Source organism: Pleurodeles waltl, chromosome 7 (assembly GCF_031143425.1).
Source record: "Pleurodeles waltl isolate 20211129_DDA chromosome 7, aPleWal1.hap1.20221129, whole genome shotgun sequence".
NCBI classification, from domain to species: domain Eukaryota; kingdom Metazoa; phylum Chordata; class Amphibia; order Caudata; family Salamandridae; genus Pleurodeles; species Pleurodeles waltl.
The window spans coordinates 131,672,905-131,693,282 of NC_090446.1; the positions used below are offsets into that span (position 1 = coordinate 131,672,905).

Here is a 20,378-nt window from a genome sequence, read left to right on the forward strand (position 1 = left end):
AGGTGGTGACGGTCTCGCTGGATAACAGTCGGGACTGTTATCTGATACCGGCGCATCATAAAGATCCCATGCGTCGGGATCATCCTGACTCATTCCAGTATGAGTTGGGGACTGCATCATTGGTGGAGTGGCTACCGGTGATGGTTGTGGTGAGCGCTGTGGAGATGGTGGCGGGGTTACTTGTCTTGCCACCTTTGCCTGTGTAAGTTTTCTTTTCATTCGAATTGGGGGAAGAGTACTGATCTTCCCTGTGTCTTTTTGAATGTGGAGCCTTCTTTGAGTGTAATCTGGCTCTATTGTCTCTAGTTCCTGTCCGAATCTGTGTCCTTGCATTTGTGAGGACAGGCCCTGTTCCTGTGTGTAGGAACTTGATTTCAGTTCAGAGGCCGGATGTTTCGGTATGAAAACTTTTTCGGCTGTCTTTTTCGGTTCCGACGACACTTTTTTGATCTTCGGCGTACTGATCTCTCGGTGCAGACTCGTTTCGGTGCCGCCCTCTCGGTGCGGAGATTGCTCTGACCCGGTGTCTCTGGGTCGAGTCCGCTCTGTGCCGGTATCTCGACCGGAGTCGAGTCGGATGACTTCGACACATGCGTGCCCTTTTTCGGTGCCGATGGTCGGTCACCTATTTTTCGGTTTAAGCCATGGCCTGCTGGCGGTGGCGTCCCCTGGGCTTTAGTGGTTTTTCTGTGAGTTTTGTGTATTGACGTCTTACTCACGGTTTTCGGCGTCTGTTCGGGATCGACCTCGTCCGAGTCCGAATCCTCAATGGAGAAGGTTTCTTCTTCCTCTTCCAAGTGTCCTGTCGGCGCCGAAGCCATTAGTAGTCTTCTTGCTCTTCGGTCTCTTAACGTCTTCCTCGACTGAAACGCTCGACAGGCCTCACAGGTATCCTCTTTGTGTTCTGGAGACAAACACAAATTACAGACCAGATGCTGATCTGTATAAGGATACTAGTTGTGACATTCGGGGCAGAAGCTGAATGGGGTCCGTTCCATTAGCCTTGAAGACGCACGTGGTCGGGCCGACCAGGCCCCGCGGGGAATCGAAAACCCCGAGGGGCCACCGGAGCTCTTCAAAATTCGGTGTCGATTTGTTGTAACTAACCCGATACCGAACACAAACAATACAGTCGAATTTTCCGAGATTTTCACTAACTTTCCGAACAGAAACGCAGAGCGAAAAGGAACACGTCCGAACCCGATGGCGGAAAGAAAACAATCTAAGATGGAGTCGACGCCGATGCGCAATGGAGCCGAAAGGGGAGGAGTCCCTCGATCTCGTGACTCAAAAAAGACTTCTTCGAAGAAAAACAACTTGTAACACTCCGAGCCCAACACTAGATGGCGGGATGTGCACAGCATGTGTATCTGCAGCTACACATGCCATCAAAAATATATATATATATATTTAATAATAATAATAATAATAATAATATATAGAGAGAGAGAGAGATCTATATTTTTTTTTTAGTAGTTGTATGGTTTCCTTGGGGGCAAAATGGCCCCCAGGGAAACCCTACAACAACAAAAAAAAAAATTGCCCCCACAGGGGGTCACCCTGCCCACGGGCGCCCCCCTGTCCATGTATTTTTTTTTTTTTAATAAAATATTTAGCCCCTGATCGCGGCCCGCCCGCACACAATGGGTTAAAAATACTTCCATGGGTGTTAAAATGTTTCAATGTGCACTTATGTATTACCTGCAGTGATGTTAATGTTAACCTACATAGCACTTGATTTAGATACCATGCAAGTGTTGAAGTCCTGTGCGAGGGAATGGTGTCTTATCTGACTGAACACAACACAGAAAAAAACATTTCCATCAACCAGAGTACCACCTTCCCTTTACCACTTCATTAACCTCTTGCATTTTTCCTTACATCTGTGTTGGCGACCCAAGTCTCTAAATTCTAAGACTGAATCAAGAACCAGACTTAGCCGTACCTCAACTTTTTTAATTTTTAGTTTGTTTGGGGAAGCATTAAAGAAGAATTACATATGGATTTATAACATAGGTAATGTTCACATCATATCAAAGAGTATTATAAATAGACAAGGACTCCAAGTGTTCAATATTTAGACATACTTATAAACAGGTAATAATAAATATTAAAAAGGTATAATTAATCACTCACATCTATTCTATAAGGTCCCAAGAGGTCCTGAAATCTGTTTCAGCCTGTGTCAGATAGCCACACTTCTTTAATTAAACACCTCCATGACACAAACTACCATAAAACTATTCGACCAAAGCAGATAATGGGGAGGATCGTAGCCCAGCTTCCTCTTTACAATATATAAGCAAGGCATAAGCATGGTATTTAAAAAACAAACAAAAAACAAAAAACCTCAATTAGTCTCAAGAGGGTAGGTCCTCGGAAAGACTCCATTAAATGAAGGAGTGTGAAAGAATAAGCTGGATTCAAGTAAAAACGTTATTCTCCTGAAATATGCATTTCAATAATGCATTGAACATTTGGTAGACGACAAACAGACATTTCCATACCAGAAGTAGGACACCGGGAGTTCGAGTAACAGCCCCGTAAAAATAATCTTTTAGGCATATACTAAATATTATGAAGCAATTTGTAATGGTATTGAAGCATGTAGTACATGCCATTCAATGACCCACCCTACTTCCACTGTCTTTCAACACTTCTTACATGATAGAAGCACATAGCCAGTCAATCCAATGACTGTGGAGTACTCAAAGCCATCCTCTATGTTATTACAAACCTAGGACGGTGGTTCTTAATCATCTGACTTCTGAGGACTCCCTCTTAATTGTTACTAAAATTCAGGGACCAGACTCAATAATTAATGGAATTTGCAACCCCCACTGGGTCATTCCAAGAAGTAGGGGACCCCGGCCTAAGCAATTTCGATGATTTAAACATCAAAACAATACACAAATTATGAAATATTTTATTTAATTCACAAAATTAAAAAAAAGCAATTTTAATGGTAAGTTTGGAGCTTTCCTAAATTCAGTTAAGGCAACACATCGTCCAAGTTATATTCTTTATGATGCATTTACACTGTCCCACAAATCAATTTAAGGATATCAACTTGGGGCCTGATTTATGAAAAGTTAGCGCCGCATTTGCATCATTTTTTTGCGCAAAAGCAGCACAAACTTACATTTTGTACGATTGTGCCCGCTTTTACATTAAAAAATGACGCAAATGTGGTGCTAACTTTTCATAAATCAAGCCCTTAATTTTTGGCCTCTAATTTCATCACATTTACAAAACCATTTAAAATTTTCAATTTTACTCATTTAGTTGTATACACTTTGGTAATCTGTTAATATTTAATTTTCTAAGCATTGGTGGACCTCCTGCAAAACCCCAGGGGTCCACGGACCACAGGTTAAGAACCACTGTAGTACATATAGAGTTAATCCTGTCGTTCGGACAAAGCAGTGCCTTCTACATATTTCTTATGGTAAGACAGTATGATGATAAATGGTGCAAACCTGGAGTGCATTGTTCTGTTTGGTTTGTATTGTTTGAATTTAATATTTAGGTATCGCAGTACTTTCCTTTTGAGTCTTTGTGTACCATGCAGTGCCCTGAACAATGCCCTTCCAGCTACAGTAACTGTGGCTATGCATTCTCTTGGGTGAATGCAGAGAAGAAACATAGCAGAAGCATTTTGGATGAGGTATAATTTGAGTATAATCCAATGCAGGAGCGCCCGAGATCCCAAGCCACAATTAAGTACCAATTACTGGATAAGTCCACACCATGAAGATAGCAGCCTTCGTCGCAACAGGACAAGAAGCCAGATCTAAAACCCACATGACAAAATTGTGAAAGCCCAGCTCTATTTCCAAGTGATAGCTTCAGCTTTTCACAAGGATGCACCTGCACTTCTAAACTGAGATACTTGTTTCTATGCCAACACAAAGGCAGCTTTAAAACCCGCTCATACACTTCTTTAATGTGCAAAACTAAATTATTACTACCCAATTCTGTTCACAGGATTTTACCAAACTTTAATGAGACAAATCTTATGGCAGAGGTAACAATAACTTAAGGCTCTTGCTTCAGTAGTGTAGCTCCTGATTTGTGGAAGTTAGTGGAAATGCACAGCTGTTCAGCAGTTTTAAATAAATATTACAAGTTTGCTCTTTAAACTTGTGGTTGTTTCTGTTGCTTACCGGTGCAAATAACCTTGGGAATCATTTACAGTCACAAGGCATTTTTATTGCATGAACAGTTACACAACACCCATTTCAGTCTACCATGCACCATGCCCAAACAATGAACAGCAACTCTTTAGGGTGGCAAAAGCACTAAGAAGAGCCTACAATACATATTCAATGGACCTTAGGGCAACATCCAAGCTCATCACGACAGCATATAGTTGTTTGTTTGTGCATGAAAAGCAATTATTATTAACTGTTCGAGACAAGTGGGAAAATCATTACAGGAAAGTACAAGTGACCAATGAATGTGGCCCTTCAAACAAAAAGGAATATTGTCTCCACCGTTTGAGCATCTCTAAATGTAAACCTATTAGGTATTCCAATAGGTTTTCCTAGAAAAGTTACACAAATAGAATTGCCAATGTAAGTTTTGAAAATTAAAAAACATAAAAATAATATATAAAAATATAAAACAAATTACAATTTTGCTTCATAAGTTTCATTTTTGCCTCGACCACAGAGGATCCCACCATGCTGGTGTAGGGCATGGCAGCATGGCACGCCCCTACACTTTTCCTAGCCTGCTCAATGTTTTTCCTTAATTGAAATGAATGACATACAAGCACACTTGAGGTGCATCACGTTTCTTTGTCTGTGAATTGTCAGCTGACATAAGGATGCCCAACACGAACGCCCAATCTGAGTGACAGCAGCGCCTACCCCAACCCCAAACTATGAGGAGCTCAACAACGGCAGCAACATGATTCTAATCCAGAGGCATGAGGCTTTGTGCCTGTATCTCTCTGAAGAGGCTGCCAACCAGCTATCCTTAGTAAAGTTCCATCCAGGTAGGCCCACTTAAATGGCTCTTTTTCCTACCTTGTTTGTGAGATAGTGTATGTATGTTGTGAGTGATTTTCATAGTAACAAGAGTGAATAGTGGTGTCCACTGGGATACAGTGCACATGGATGTAGAAAATGGTGATCTGTAGGCCATGCTTTACCCATCCAGAACACAACAGCCGAAACATCATTGTGCTCCACAAATTTAATCTCATCCTTTGATGTACAGGAGGATTCCAAGTCCCTTTTCTTGGCTTTCTCTAAAGGAGCATTTGCCCCACTTTAGTGAAACTCTCCCTTTTCCCACACTCCATCTGAGGGCAGTCCTCATTTGCACACTAACCAGTCCAAAATGGTTTGACCTAGGAGTTTCTGTTCTTGAAGCTTGTGAAAAACAAGAGACAACGAGGAAAATATATATCTCCTGAACTAGAGAAAGACAAACTTTTTGAAACGGTTCCTGCTCCAGGTACCAATGCAGGATAAATACTGATCACCTTGAGCTTATTTTGTACATTGTTTGTACATCCAAAGGACTCTGTGCCCCAGACAAGTGCAAATGCCCAATCAGGAACTGATCATCAGCCGGGCCGCAGTTCTCCTAGCTACGTCTTTTATGAAAGCTTGTTGCTTGGCACAACTAGGGAGTTTTGGATTACATCTGCAAACAGAAGAGCCGCCTAGATCCTAGGAAGAGCTTCACATGGCCCATCTGCCTGTATAATCAGCTTGGAAGATGCCTCAAGGAACTAATACCTGGGTGGTGAAAATTGTGGGTGGCCTGGAGAAGCAAAGAGGTACTGTCCAAAGTATTCTTTTAATGAAGTGAACTGATCAACCTTCACTATCCTTGGCCTTCCTCTTACCTTTGCGATGCCTCACATTGCTCCCTTTTTCTAGTTTTACAGAGACCAAGAGGTCTGAACTAAACACCCCCTTATAGGGTCCAGCTCTTTTTGCTGGGGAAGCCGTCCTGATTCCAAATCACTTGCATCATCTCTGACTCTTATGGTTCCCAAGATATTATTGTAGTCACAGTCCATCCTCAAACCTAATGTTCAGATCTCAGTGGACCAGATGAAGCATTGGGATCCAGGAAGGGCCCCTGCTCCCTGGAAAACTTCTACTACAACGAGTGGTTTCACAGATATGCCCCAATAAATTAGGTACATAAAGGACTTCAAAAGCGATCCACTCACTTCCACTCCCACCATAACAGATGAACACTGGCTTGAATAAAGACTGTGTAGGAACCCAGAACTGCCCCACTTACCACATTTGGTAGGAATATTGTTTGGCTGTTTGGAATTTCATTTGAGGAATTTCTCAGTATGTTTGCTGCAAGAAACTCAACAGTTAGGGTGCCAATCCAGTCCAGTCTTGCAGCCAGGCCTGAGCCAATGGCATTGAAACCGAGGACTACACATAAAGCAAGGTTGCTACAGTGTACCATTTCTGTCAGTTAACTTGTCCCATTAACTTGAAATGGAGTGTCAAAGGGAACTTGTAAACAATGTTACAAAACAGACAATAAATCTCTAATTTGCCCAGTGACAACTCAAGAGCGGGCAGAAAGGGCAACATTGTTTAAGAAGAAAAAAAAAAAAAAAAAACATAGCCCGGAGGCTTACGCGCTACAAAAAGGTTTTTGTTAAGACCCTGGCCCTAAAAGCTTACAGTGCATTCTGTTTTTGTGCATCATATTTAACTGCCTGTTTTACGTGGGAGGGAATACAAATCCTACTCATATGTAGATTAGTATTAGCTGGTGAATGAGTTTAAAAAGTCTACTTCACTGTGTCAGGTTGTATCTGAATTTTCAACACCTACCGCCTACAAGTAAGCTTTGACTGCTCAAATTCTTGAACACTGACTAGCCAAATGCCAAAAGCAGGAAACCAATGACACCCTACAGAAGAAATACTCTCCACTGACAGAAGCAGATAAGACATGTTCCCTGATAATAACAGACATACAACACAGGAAGTGTAAAATAAATGTCCAAATGTAGCTGAACAAATCAATTGCTGTTACATGGTGCTTGCCACTAGCTTTGTCATTTTGCGGCACTGTAACTAACAGGCTTTATTATTGCCTAACTCAACTGTGTGAATTACTGACCTTAGGTGGAGGATAACACAAGCCTGTTCCAATGAGATTCAAAAGTGCAATATGCCGACAAACACGAAAATACACTGCACAAGACTGTAGCCTGTAGAGTAAATTGACAGACTTGCATGCTAGCAATTGAAAAACCTTTACATACAACCAAAGAATAAAACAAAAGCAGCACAAGTGGCTTAAAAAAGCAAAACAAACCAACAAAAAAGCACAACAATAAAAATGTTAAAAATTAAAGTTTTACACACACCAATCAATAAATGATACAGACAGTGCTAAAGTTCAAAATGAAACTAAACGTACGTGTGTCAAACTGCCTGCAACAGTTTTCTGGAGTCAGAAGATGGTGTGAAAGGGTCTATCACTTTAAAGCTTTATCACTTTCCTGAACATTGTGGTCACAACTTCCTCTTATGAAGCTGTTGCACAATATCCTCTGTGCCGCCTCTCAGTGAGAAAGGCAGGGCATAAAATAGTTCTACACAGAAATCTGTAAATCCTCCTTCAGTTGTGATAGCACAATTTTATTTGAGGATAGATCCTTTGTTTTAAAATAGAAACAGGTTCTCCAAACGACACCAATAAAGCAGTGATGGAGCAACAGCGAGTACGACTTTTGTAGCACTTCCTGTGCTGTCATGCTGGGGTGCTGGTATGTCTGGGAAAGCTTGTTTTGCCAACTTAGGTTCCCTTCTAGCTGACTGTGCTATTATTGCTAGTATTTGGTTGATTTCTTCCTTAATCAACCAACTAATTAGATCATCTATCACAATTCACCACAACTAATTAAGGACTAAAACCTAACTTTTATAGGAGATCTGTGTCTGAAACACAATCGTGTGTCACCATCTAACCACAGGAACCCAAATGGGGAAATGTGGTTACATATTTCCGGGCCAGAAGCAAAGCCAGACCATCTCGCAGGACGTTATTTATCAGGCACAAAAAAATCCTCGGCACACTGCAGATTTTTGGTAGAACTTGTTTGGTTTACTCTTGTGACGAGAGAGCGAGAAGGAATGTGAGACTGCAGTTCATCTACAGAAGTTAAACTCATTGGCTGTAACGTTGTAGCTCCCGCAGAGCTCTGCCTTCTTGTAGGGCTCACAACAAACAGACCCACTCTGCTATGTCTGTAGCCTCCAAGATCTTGCCAGACTCCATAGTCAACTGCTTGCTGGCTTTTATGAAGTGAACATGCTGAACATTTCCAGTAATAAACAAAAGTGAATCTAAAGTTAATATGGGTTCAATGCTCCTCACCTTTCTCTTTCCATGCCTCTTTCAGCCTCTAACAACCTCATATGGTGCTCACATTTATCCTAAACATCTGTAAGCATTTTTCTCAGGCCTTCTGAACATGATATCGATATGATCAACACATTATTTTCATAATAAACTTCCTATCTCCTTTTTACCCCCAAAGCACGTAAGCACTCCCTGGGTTGTCGCAGTGCTGGACACAGTCCTCTGGTTTAGGTGGAGTGGGATGGAAAATGACAAGTACAGGATAGTGGCAAAAATGGCTTCTAGAAGACGAATCCTGTGTTCACTCCATATTTCAGATTTCCCTTATCACCAGTCATGCTGCTTTCCCCTATACTAGTATGGTCGCTCACCTTCCAAGATGATCTGGCGCTGTGCTTTCTCCAGACGCGCAGGGCTAAGCTTAGCTTGCTTGGCAGATCGGATATACAGGAAGGCTGTGTCGCCGTCCCTGCGGATACCATGGTAGTGCAGGGTCTCCTGGTCGTGTGGGAGCCTCTGTCCAATCACCCACTGTTGCACACTTGGGTGAAAGTTGTACTCCTTAAACACCTGGATCATAAATGAGGGAGAGACAGAAATAGAACGCGGTAAGCATTGCTATTATTTAATATGCAGCATGTACTGGTGGTCGCCGGGGGGCCTAGGGGTCTGCAAAACCTATGATGTCTGATGTGCCCATTTTCATCACAGATGTCACAGAGTAAAGCATGTGCAAAGAACAAAGTTGCACAGCCTATCCTTGTGAACCGAGCTGGGCTAGGCTGATGATTTTCACCCTCTGGCCCACACCTTTACGTAGTCCCCACCTCTTCCAACATTAATCCCACAATGACAACTATTTCTACACTTTCCGGGACTGACACCAACAATAAAACCACATGCCATCAATTACTCACCCAGTGTCAACCCTGGTCTCCCATGCCAATAGCATCCTCCCATCGTACCTGCTCCTTCTAAAATGAACACTTCAGCAACCTCTCACTCCACATTCCAATGTGGCATGCTTCCCATCATTTAGCCCTCCTGCCAACAATCTCCCACCAAATGCCATCATTGAAACATCCAGACTCATGTGGTCTTCTATGTAAGCCAATTCTGGTATGATATGCTATACATTACCAATCCCTCACCATACCCCTTCATTTACATAACCGGGCCCATGCCTGGACCACCTCACCTATGGCAGAACCTCTGCAAACATCAACACTGGCTCCCAAACATTACAATATTTATCAACAAAGCACACAACTGCCAGAGATGAGGCCTCTTTGCGTTTATCTATCCATTGCTCTGTTCTCGATGGGCCAACTTTGTGCCAGTTCCTATTCTCTTACCAGTTCCTTCAGCGAAGACACAGTCATGTCAGAGCTGACCTTCAGTGTGATGGGCGCAGTCAAGGATCCTGCATCTTCAACACTGACCCGCAGTCTGAAAAAAGCAGGAGTAGGAGTAGAAGGAGAAGCAGGTATTATCATAAGAACCCATATATTCATTTAAGAGTGAAGTCTTGACTGATTGTAGACACGGTCCTCCTCCTGTGCAACAAACCAAACTCAAGGTCAGGCAACTCGTACTATATGCCCAGGAGCGTAATCTGCTACATACGGATGAGAGATGCATCTATTGCTAGAAAATTCACCCCAATCTTAGCCAATACAGAAACTACTACATATAAAGTCCAAATCCACAAGGTGACGCACATATACAAAGCCTCGTCAGCCAATGGAGTTCCTAGATGAGGCAGCAAAAAAGGGGGAAAAAAAAAAAGAAGAAAAAAAAAGCTCAGCTCCCATTTAGTCTTCATACAATGGGTGGTAGATAGATATGCATCCTAGAGGACAACTGATGGAACAATCTTCTGACAACCAGTGTGAGGTACTCGAGATGACTTATCAGTTGTTGCTTAAACAGAACCACTAGGCTCGCCTTTCTAGTTTTCACTCTTTCTGAACTGTAAACATGTTTTAGAGGTAAAATGCAGCTTGTGAGAAGGAACGAGTCTCAAATATTTTGACCATAAAGTGGGAGCCAAAAAAGTAGTAACATGCACCTTTGAAAGAGATCATTTTCAAAAAACGTTCGACCTCATATTATTAAGAAATGTTTTACCACCATTACTTGGTGGGAAACATTTAGAAGGGTAAAATCCTTGGTAGTACCTGTAGAAACAAACAAAAGGCTTTCATAACACCAGCTGCTTGACCAAGATCAAGAAAGGTCAGCATCAGTTACTACTTCTAAATCTCTCAAAGCTTTAAATGGCAAAGGCCCACAGATGTCCGGCCAGGTACTAGTTTTTAGTAAGAAGGTTCTCTGACTTCTATACATTAACCTTTAGATAGTATGAGCTCATCAACTAACGCATGAGCGCCAATGTTGTGGGGAGTCGTCAGATACCCATTTCTCCTCACTTTTTTTTTTTTAAACACTAACTTTATTGCATGTTAAATATGTGTACATATCATGTTACATCAGCAGATGGTCAACATTGAGAGTCACAGTAATTATTACATTACATTCGTAGGATCTAAAATCATACAGTGGCTTCCCTGTATGTTACTGTGTTTTCTAACTGATTCTTGCAATTTTGAACATTCCCACTTTCACCCTATCAACTATCTGTCATCTTCGAATGTAAGAGTGTGGGGTATCAATCATAACGATTCTTAAGTGGCAATGTGGAATTGTAAGAGGACTGCTATATCCTATTGGAATAGATACTCATTCTGATGCTGAGACTAATAACTGAACTCGCCTAGGCGGAAGTTGGGCATGAGACATATTGAGAAAGGAGAAGTAGAGGTCAAGGTGTCTGGCTGTAATATATCCAAGACCTGTGGTCGTCGTTGATCAGTTAGCATTCACCCTCATCCTCTCCATCTTGCGCACAGAATGTCTCCAGCAAAGCATCTAATTCCATCGATATTGGCTTCCTACGTAACCTTCTATACTCCTCACGTTTGATGGCTGCGCTCTCCGCCAAGCCCCAATGTGCCACCTTTTTTGTGCCAAGGGGCAACTGGGGGGACCTGTGTAGATTTCCAATGTCTAGTGAGTAGTTGTTTCGCTAACAGTAGTGCTAGGTCCACAAAACGTGAAGTCTTTTCAGAGCTTTAAGGTCTGGGGTATAAGCCTAACATACATTGTTCTGGTGTGTGCCATTTGTCTCTACCGGTCAGCTCTGATAGTGTTGCCCTAATGCTCGCCCAATAATCTGCGAGTAATGGACAAGCCCACAACCTATGCATAAGATCTACATCTGAAGTGTGGCATCAGGGCAACACGAAGAGGAGGCAGGGAAACATCGCATTGAGTGTATGTGGTGTGAGGTATGCACTGTGGAATATTGAAAATTGTATAAATTTGAGTCAAGAGTTACAGGATACCTTTTTAGAATATTGTCAAAGAAAGGTCCATTCTTTATCAGTGATCTCCCTGTTGAGATCCATTTCTCAACTCATTTTGAGAGGTTCTATTGGTATTTTAAGATAAGCCCAGAGCCCCCGATATAGCCATCAGATAAGATGTCGACCATGGCCCACAGTATGGAAAGCTTGTATCAATTTGTGCGTTTCTGGTTCTGTCCCATCTGGCATCCAGTACCTGTGGACGTAGCCAAATACTCTAGCATGTGTCAAGAACAATGTTTTCAGCAGCCCACGGGCGCACACAGTCAGAGTGCAGCATTAATATGCCACCCTTGAATAAATCGCCCAGGGACCCTACTCCTTCTTGCTCCCAGTGGAGTATCATCCCTCATTTAGTGACCAACCCCCTACATTAAATGCGCACAATAAATAACGGAAGGGGAGTGTTTGAACCTCTGAAGCAATTTTTCAAAGTAGGGCATCAGGGAGGCTGTATATCCCAAGGCGATTTTCCAATAAGCTAGGCTGTGCATAGTAATAGTGAAAATCCTGCGGTGGGTAGAGCAGACCAGAACACAGCACTCTATGTAGCAGTCCTGGCGGAGCATTCAGGTGGGGTAACTAATTTCTCCCAGGCCATGACTGGCCAGCCTGTATGCCAACCACTGTAACTGTCCTGCTACGCAGTAGGCCTTAATATCTGGAGCGCCCATGCCCCCTTCATCTGTTGGTAATTGCAGCTTTGTGAGGCTAATTCCATGGCGACTGCTACCCCAGATCAGATCTGTTAACATGGAGTTCAATATATGAAACACATGGACCGGCATTAGCATCGGTAGGTTAATAAAATAGTATAGTAAGAGGAGTAATACCACCATTTTCGCCAAAGCTAAACGGTCGGCCACTGATAGGGGCAGCATGGACCAGAAGACCACTTATGACCAGAGCACTGTGATAACCTGCATAAGGTTACCCTCTAGTATGTCTGTCTGTTCACGGCACACTTGGATGCCGAGATAATGAAAGTAGCATAGTGCTACTTGGATATTCAGGGGCCTGAACTGGACCGAAGATTCCCTGTAGGTGCCATTAAAGGAAAATGCATACAAATTATCTGCAGTGATCCTGAGACCAGATAGGTCGCCAAACTTGGACAGCAGCTGAGCCTCGCTTCTCAGGTCGCCCAGTAGGTCACTATAATAAAGGATCATATTGTCTGCGTAGAGCGATACCAAGTCAACTGTTCCAGCTATTGAGATTCCCCATCCATCGGCCTCCTGACTAATATGTTGTGCAAGTGGTTCCACTACTAAAACAAACAAAAGTGGAGACAGGGGGCATTCCTGTCACATCCCACGTGATACCTGGTAAGGGGTTGATATGTATGGTCCTGGAGTGGGTTCTGTATATAACAACTGTACCCAGCAAACATATTCTATGGGTATGTCAAATGAGGTGAGGGCCACCAGCGTATAGTCCCAGTCTAGGGGAGAGGCATCCAGCAAAGGGGTAGTGTTTTTTAGCTGCAACTATTATATGGAATAGACAGCTATGTTTAAAGAGGTATTGTGGGGAAAGGGGGGGGGGGAGAAAAGAGCCCACATTGGTCCATATGTAGTAAATGAGGGAGTAGGGTGAAGCAGTCTGCACGTCACACCCTTTCTAAGGATCTTGAATGCTGTATTTAATAATGACAAGGGTCTATAAGAGGACATGTCAATGAGTGATTTGCTGAGTTTAAGGAGGGAGGTCACCAGTGCTTCAGGAGTTGAAGCACGAAGTGTCCCTTTTTCCAAAGAGGCACTGTATAGCTTCTCGAGGTGAAGGATCGGTTGTGCAGTATGAGTTGTATAACATACCACTGGTAGCACATCGGAGCCTGCGGTTTAGTTACCTGCATGTTTCTTGATGGCCCCACGCATCTCACTCTCAGAGATAGGAGCCTTTAGGATCTCCCTGTCAGTTGCAGACACCTTCTGTGTGATCTAGCTTAAGAGCGAAGTTACGTCCATTGGTCAGAGGGAGGTGGTGTGGTATATAAATCAGAATAATAGTCCCAAAATGCAGTATTGATTTCAGTTTGTGTCTCAACTGTACTGAGGTGCAGGCTTGTATCAAAAGGATGGGTGTAGGTGACTGTTCTGGCTTGATCAATCTGGCGAGCAGTGTACCCGATTTATCTGCTTCGGAGTCCATTCTTTGGGTATAAGCTGTATAGTCTATGATCCTGAGGCGTTTCGAGAAGTGTAGCGTAGACTATCCGAGTGTTTTGCAGGTGGGATGCACTGTCCACATTTTGTGTCGCTATTTGTTCTAAGCTGTTTTCTACCTGTGTAAGTTCCTTCAACACCTCCCCACGTTTGCCCACCAGCTTGGCAATAGATGTACCGTGCATCACCACGTCGAAGGCCTCCCATTCAATTAATGCGGAGGAGCTGTCCCACTGTTTTTCACAAAAGTACGTGTCGGTGGTTGCAGCAATTGTCTCTCAAAACATTGTGTCCTCCAGGAGCAAAGGTTAGAGGCGCCAGGTGGTGATCGGGGATGGTATTCAGCCCTGTGAAAGCGTAAATTCTACTGGGTTATGGTCTGATAGTGTCTTATACAGGTACATAGCATGGGTGATTTGTGGTTGTAGATGGGAAGTGCAGAGGAATCTATCCAGCCAGGAGTCTAGTGCATGCTGGGGAGAATAGAATGTATATTCCCTCAAATTTATAAGCTGCTACGCCAGACATCTGGGAGTTTCCCAAGCCGCCACTCATTATTTCAGCACCTTGGCCTGCAGTGCTGTAGCGGCATTCTTTGGGGGGGGGGGGGGGGGGTGCAAACCATCTATATGAAAGTCTAAAACGCCATTGCAATCCCCTCTCAGAAACCGTGAGAAAGGCGTCCAATCTGACAATACTGTAGACAGGTGGGAGAGAAACCTCTTGCTCTTGATTCAGTGAATAAATACATCCGAGCACAATCGGTGCTCCATCCAGGCTACCGCGCAGCAGTACATAATACCCCTGTGTGTTGATTTTTGATTCTTGGACCAGGAAGGTCTGCACCTTCCTGGTCCTGCACCGTCCACACCCAGATTGCAGGTCCCCAGGCAAAGGCAGAGTAGGAGATATGGAAGAGCTGACCCCCTCCATCTCTTGCACCATTTCTGGGCTTCTGCAAAGATGAGGTGCATTTCCTGCAAGTGTGTTATATGCACTCGGTGAATCTGTAATTGTGCTGGCACACTGTACAGTCTGCGCAACGAGCCCAGTCCCCAAACATTCCAGGCGAGTATGTTATAAGAATTAGGGTTAGTGGCTGTAACGTTGATAGTGCTTCCAGTAAGGCGGAGTGCCCACCTTTTGATACTTTGTACCCCTCATACTAATTCTTGGTGACTGAGTCAAGATCTCAAACAAATATCCCAAATACTCAGTCCAGCAAGAAATCTTTGTTCGACCAAACAACCATGAATAACATAAGAATCAGAGAAAACCAAATGCCTACTCTTTTGGGGTACACTGTCCAATATCCAGAAGCGATCAGCACTAGTGTAGCTACTGCAGTTGTAACCAACAGAGAGTCCAGACCCAGGGTCCTTATGATGTCAGTACTCTATCGCGACATCACTAGTAAGAGGAATGTTATGAATCTGGGCCTTCCATATATTAATCGTCAGAGTTGATGGTAAAGAGATGTGAACAAGTGGCATATGCTCCCCGGGGGAATTACAGGAGTGATTTAGAACAGTAATTGTGAAGGAGCATTAGATCCTTCATGGGCCTACAACTGTGAGCCCTTTATAGGATGGGCAATGTTATTGCATACCCACAACCTTAAACCCAGCAGGCCATTAGCCGTCTGTTGTGTTATCGCTGGAAATAAGGCTATGCTGCCTTCTGTGTCGGAGCCCTAGGCACTACCCTAGGAAGAGGTGGAGCGTCAGTCAGGGGCTCGCAGAGCAGACACTGAACATACAGCAGCCCACTGGCCCTACAGGGCCTGTTGTGGAGACAATGCCATATTCCTGCGTCTTTGGTGGTGAAGCCACATTGTCATCTGGAAGGTCACTGGGACACTGGATGCAGGGATTGCTGTGGGCTGTATCCTTGAGTGTCAGGGAAGTGGTGGTCTAGTCATTCTTTGACCACCTCAAGGGAGCTGAAGAAATGAGAGAGCTATTCGTGGATGATCTTGAGTTTAGCTAGAGGTAAGACAAATTGTGCGCAAATGGTGTTTCACTGCTATGACCTCTGTCGCTGAACAGCCAGGGAATAATTGGAGAAAAACAAGACTCTTACTCCCTCAACAGTAAGTGATGCATTTTCCCGGGACACTCAGAGCAGCAAGTCTCGGTCTCTAAAATTAAGTATCCTCGCTACAATAGGCCTCAGGCCGTACACGGATAGGCCTCAGGCCGTACACGGAATAGTTATCCTCATCAGCACAAAGTGCGTCCTTTCAGTGGTGAAGAGAACTGGCAAGCCCATTGGGGCTACCTTTGGCTGGAGCCAAGTCTCAAGGAATTCAGTGGCTTATGGGCCTTCTGGCATACTTATTATGCGGACATTGTTTCTACAGGCCTTCCCTTTTGCATCTTCAGTGAGGTCCTGGAGTTGATCTTCCTGCTGACGCAATTGTGCTACCAGAGAGACCTGTTCTGCATGGTTTAGCATTAGTGTGGGCAGAGCCCGCTTGGTGGTTTTGAATGTCAGCTAGTTTTTGGTGATTATTTTTAAGCAGGCTAATATGCGTGGTAATGACACCATGTTGTTGTTCCACAGCGGCTCCGGAATCTCGTATCTCCTGTAGTATAAAGTTTAGTTTGTTCACAGGGGGTATACAGTCAGCATGTAATCAAGGTTGACAAGCTTTTGGGGGTGGAAATCAGGAGTGAAAGCGCACATCCATCTTAGGAGGTTTGGGCTTGTTGCGCCCTATTTCCAGACTCCGGGACTCTGCCTGGCACCTCCAGGATCACCGGTCTTCGGCTGCGATTAGGACGAGCACGGGGTTGCAGCTATCCTATCTTAACAGCCCACTCAAAACCACTCTACTAGGGCTCACAAGTGTTTGGGAGCCATGTGGGGAACTCCTCACATTTTCATGAGCCAGGATTCAAACCTCTTTGCTGTAGGTATTGGGTGGCGGGTCTTAGGAGCAGTGGGCCATGTATTGGGGGTTGTCCATCAGTCTCCTGCATAAATTATAGTTCTCAAACTCACTTGCAGTTAATTCAATGAAGCTCCCGTCGTCTGCCCTTCCACTGGCACTGCAAGTTGTCCACCAACTGGGAGTCCAGGCTGGTCAGGCTGCGTAGGGCCACACCATGCCGTGCCAGCCGGTCCATATGGTGCCGTCCGGGTGGCGCAGCAGAGTCTCAGGGGGCTTCTCAAATCCTTTCAGGCTTCCTAGTCATTGCACTCATCTCTCTGGGGCATCTATGGGCAGCAGAGTTTATCCCATGGAGCTATCAGCCAAACGGACAGCAGACTGGCTGCGGCGAAGTAGTCGGATATTTGGACTGCCTCCATCACCCCACTGCACATACACAGCTGTACAGTCTGCACGCTTTATAGCGCAATGGCCCGCCCAACCAACGCCGCACCCGCCCAGGCTGAGTAATGCAGTCAGCAACCACATCACGCAGTGGGCAAGAGGGAACCCCAGTGTTTGGGGGGTTCACAAGTCACTGCTTGAGGCTACTATTCAGCAGATTGCTTGGCCCAGGACCGGGATCACACGTCCGCCATATTGGGCGGTTGGACACCAACCCTTCCAATTTCTCCTCAACTTCAATGAATTTGAGCTGGGTATCATCTGAATACATGAAGAACATGAAATCGATACCATGCAGCCAATACACCACCAGCACAAGGTTGGAACTGAATAATAATGAGAGTGAGGAGACCTGAGGGATGTACCTGAAGGATGTACCAGAGTCCTGGTTTATCTGCTGAGGAGTTAGTAACAAAAAACAGTCAAGCCTCAGATAAGGCTTCCTTTGAGAGACACTTTTACAAATCAGTAATACAGAGAGGTTTGGAAAGTGTTTCTCCTCAATGGGGTCTGAAACAGATTGAACTTTGCCGGAAAAGAAGGTTGACAAGGGAGTCTACCAAAATTTGAAATGTTAAATTCCCTTTGTCAAGGGTGCTGCATGGCCAGTGTCCAAAGAGTTTTAAAGCTGAACATTATTATAAGAAATAAATGTGGGCGGGAAGGTGAGTTTCTTTTTGATTATGAGATTACATTTCTACCAAGAAAATACATACATTTTCACCCTCAGGTATCAATTTCAGTCATTGCAGCCTTTCACTATGAAGAGCCACCTTAAAAACAACATCACTCTTAAGTAGCAAATTCTTACTCGCAGACATGGAGTGACAACCTGAAGCGGCACACTGGCACAAACAGTGCCATGCACAGACATACGCACGCAACATGCTTTCATTGTCTCCCATACTGAACTTACACACATAACACTCCTAAAGTTAGGTAGCTGGCTTACATAAACAGTGTAAGCGTCTGAAGTAACCCAATACAAATACTGGTACCCTAAAGTACACAGTAGTGCTAACCTCAAAAACATGGCATCATCGTCAGACAGTTAACTCACACAAAGACTGATCTGAGCCACTGAGCTTATAAACAGTCTGGCAGCTCAAATTAAAGAACTTGCACGAAAAGGTCTACTTCAAGCCAGATCGCTCACAATCTGTGGTGCTCAGTTCTCATACACCAGGCTTGCTTATAATGTGGTGCTAAGACACTAATCAAAACTCATGTAGTATGAAGACACCAGGCTCTCACTTTCTCTCATTCTTTCTCCTCACTGATTAGACCCCAGACTAACTCAGAGTGCATTGCCAAGATGCCATACACAATGTCGTTGTACACATCAGGCTTAGTCGCAGACGTCTAGTATACAGACACTAGGCTTACTCAGCCCTTGGTGCACACATACCATGCAGTGTGTTGAGGTCGGATACTTGGCTCACAAAAAGCAGTCTCCAGACATGATCATTCAAGCACAGTGGAGCTATTAGACACTTAGCACACACAGTGAGGAGGCAGTCAGACATCCGGCTGACACATAGACACTTCTATTGCTCACCTGATTCCCTCCGTGGGGTAGGCCTCTTGCTTTAATTGCACGGTCACTCGCGCATAGAGTTCTGCCAGGTGCCCGGCACATTCAATGGAGGTCTTTTTATCACCTAACTCGATTGCCTTTGCCAGCTTCAGGGCGAGCTCTTCCGCTGTGGAGACAAACAGGCTCTGCTGAGGCGGGATATTTTAGGAGACATAGCAAGCTGTGCCTGTACCAAGCCTTGTAGCACAAGTTTGTGCTAAGCCATATGCTGTCACCACACGTCTATAATGGAGCTTGTGGTACCAGCCACATCTGACCTGTATTAAATATTATTGCACTGTCATGCCTGCCTTGTTTAAGCCATACTGTGATTGGCATGTGCCCACCTATTCAGTCTTACTGTTAGCTTCTACTAGGCCTTGTTCTGCTTCTACCACACTCCTTGATTAGCCATATTGTGTTGCCAGATACCCCATTAACCCTTGCTGAGGTGCCACACTGACCGCTTCCACACTTTGCTGTGTTAGGTAAATTGCCTGCATTAGCCCTCCTGTATAAACATGTCACTCTCACAAAATATGGAGGATTTCCAAACACACAAGTAAATCTATAGGAGCAGAGACCTTTACCTCAAATACCCCTGGGTCTAGTGTCAATCTTATGGTCCTTAAGTTCTAAGGATCACTTTCAGCATAGGCCACCTAACCTTTGGGTTGACCATCTGGCTGCGAGAGCCTGTGCAGGCAGCGCTGGGTTGCCCATTTATTCCATTGGGCATTTCCCTTTTGGGCTGGAGCCTTTGGAGCCGTTTTTTAAAGGCAGACAGCTGCTGCAGGGACTTCAGCTATTTTCCCCAGCTCCCCCTGGTTAACTGTAGCTTGCACAGCAGCTGCTTTAAGCGTGAGAGAGGAAAAAAGGAGGAAAAACAAAAGCAGAGGACGGAAGTAAGGTTGTTTGATATTTGCAAGGGCTGCTTTTGGTTTGCAGTCAAGCCTTGCATGCAGGGTCTGGCTGCTCCATATCGATTAAATTGCTGGTTCCACACACAAATGTGAATTATGCCTATCACACAATATGCACCACTACACAGTTCCACAGTCAGGGTGTGGGAAAGGAAAGCACTGCGTTTTTAACTAAAGTAACTGGAAAACCACACCATGGCAAGGCGCACATCAAAGAGACAAGACTCCACAGAAGTGTCTCAGCAGGTTACAGAAGTAATCACAGAAAGTGAAGTGCCTTTTGGAATCTGGGCTGTTACCTACAGGAAGGATGATCCTTCACTCATAAAAGGAAGTGTGAGACAACGCTGTCACCCACATGCCACTACACCAGGCAGCTAGCACTCAGGAAGTGTACGTATCATTGGCCAGACTGTTCAACGTCAGAGAAGCCTAAACCTACTTTTACAATCTATCATTGATCTGAGGTGTGCAGTTCGGTTGAGAGTGCATTGTTCACAACCTCGGTTCACTCAGAACCAAAGAGTCAAGAAACACTCAAAACTAAGCTTTACCTTGCTGGGGCTGCCAGGGA

At 44.3% G+C, this 20,378-nt stretch overlaps 1 protein-coding gene across 2 annotated transcripts in view; it reads right to left on the bottom strand.

The window, feature by feature from the left end:
* The window catches only part of RBCK1 (RANBP2-type and C3HC4-type zinc finger containing 1), a 139,107-nt gene that overhangs the window by 114,980 nt on the left and 3,749 nt on the right, over positions 1-20,378 (bottom strand). For both annotated transcript variants that reach the window (XM_069243322.1, XM_069243323.1), the window contains exons 3-5: positions 18,864-19,008; positions 9,722-9,815; positions 8,738-8,936 (exon numbers count right to left, since the gene is read on the bottom strand). In XM_069243322.1, coding sequence (XP_069099423.1) covers positions 8,738-8,936; positions 9,722-9,815; positions 18,864-19,008 — 438 coding nt within the window. The remainder of the gene's footprint in view (positions 1-8,737; positions 8,937-9,721; positions 9,816-18,863; positions 19,009-20,378) is intronic.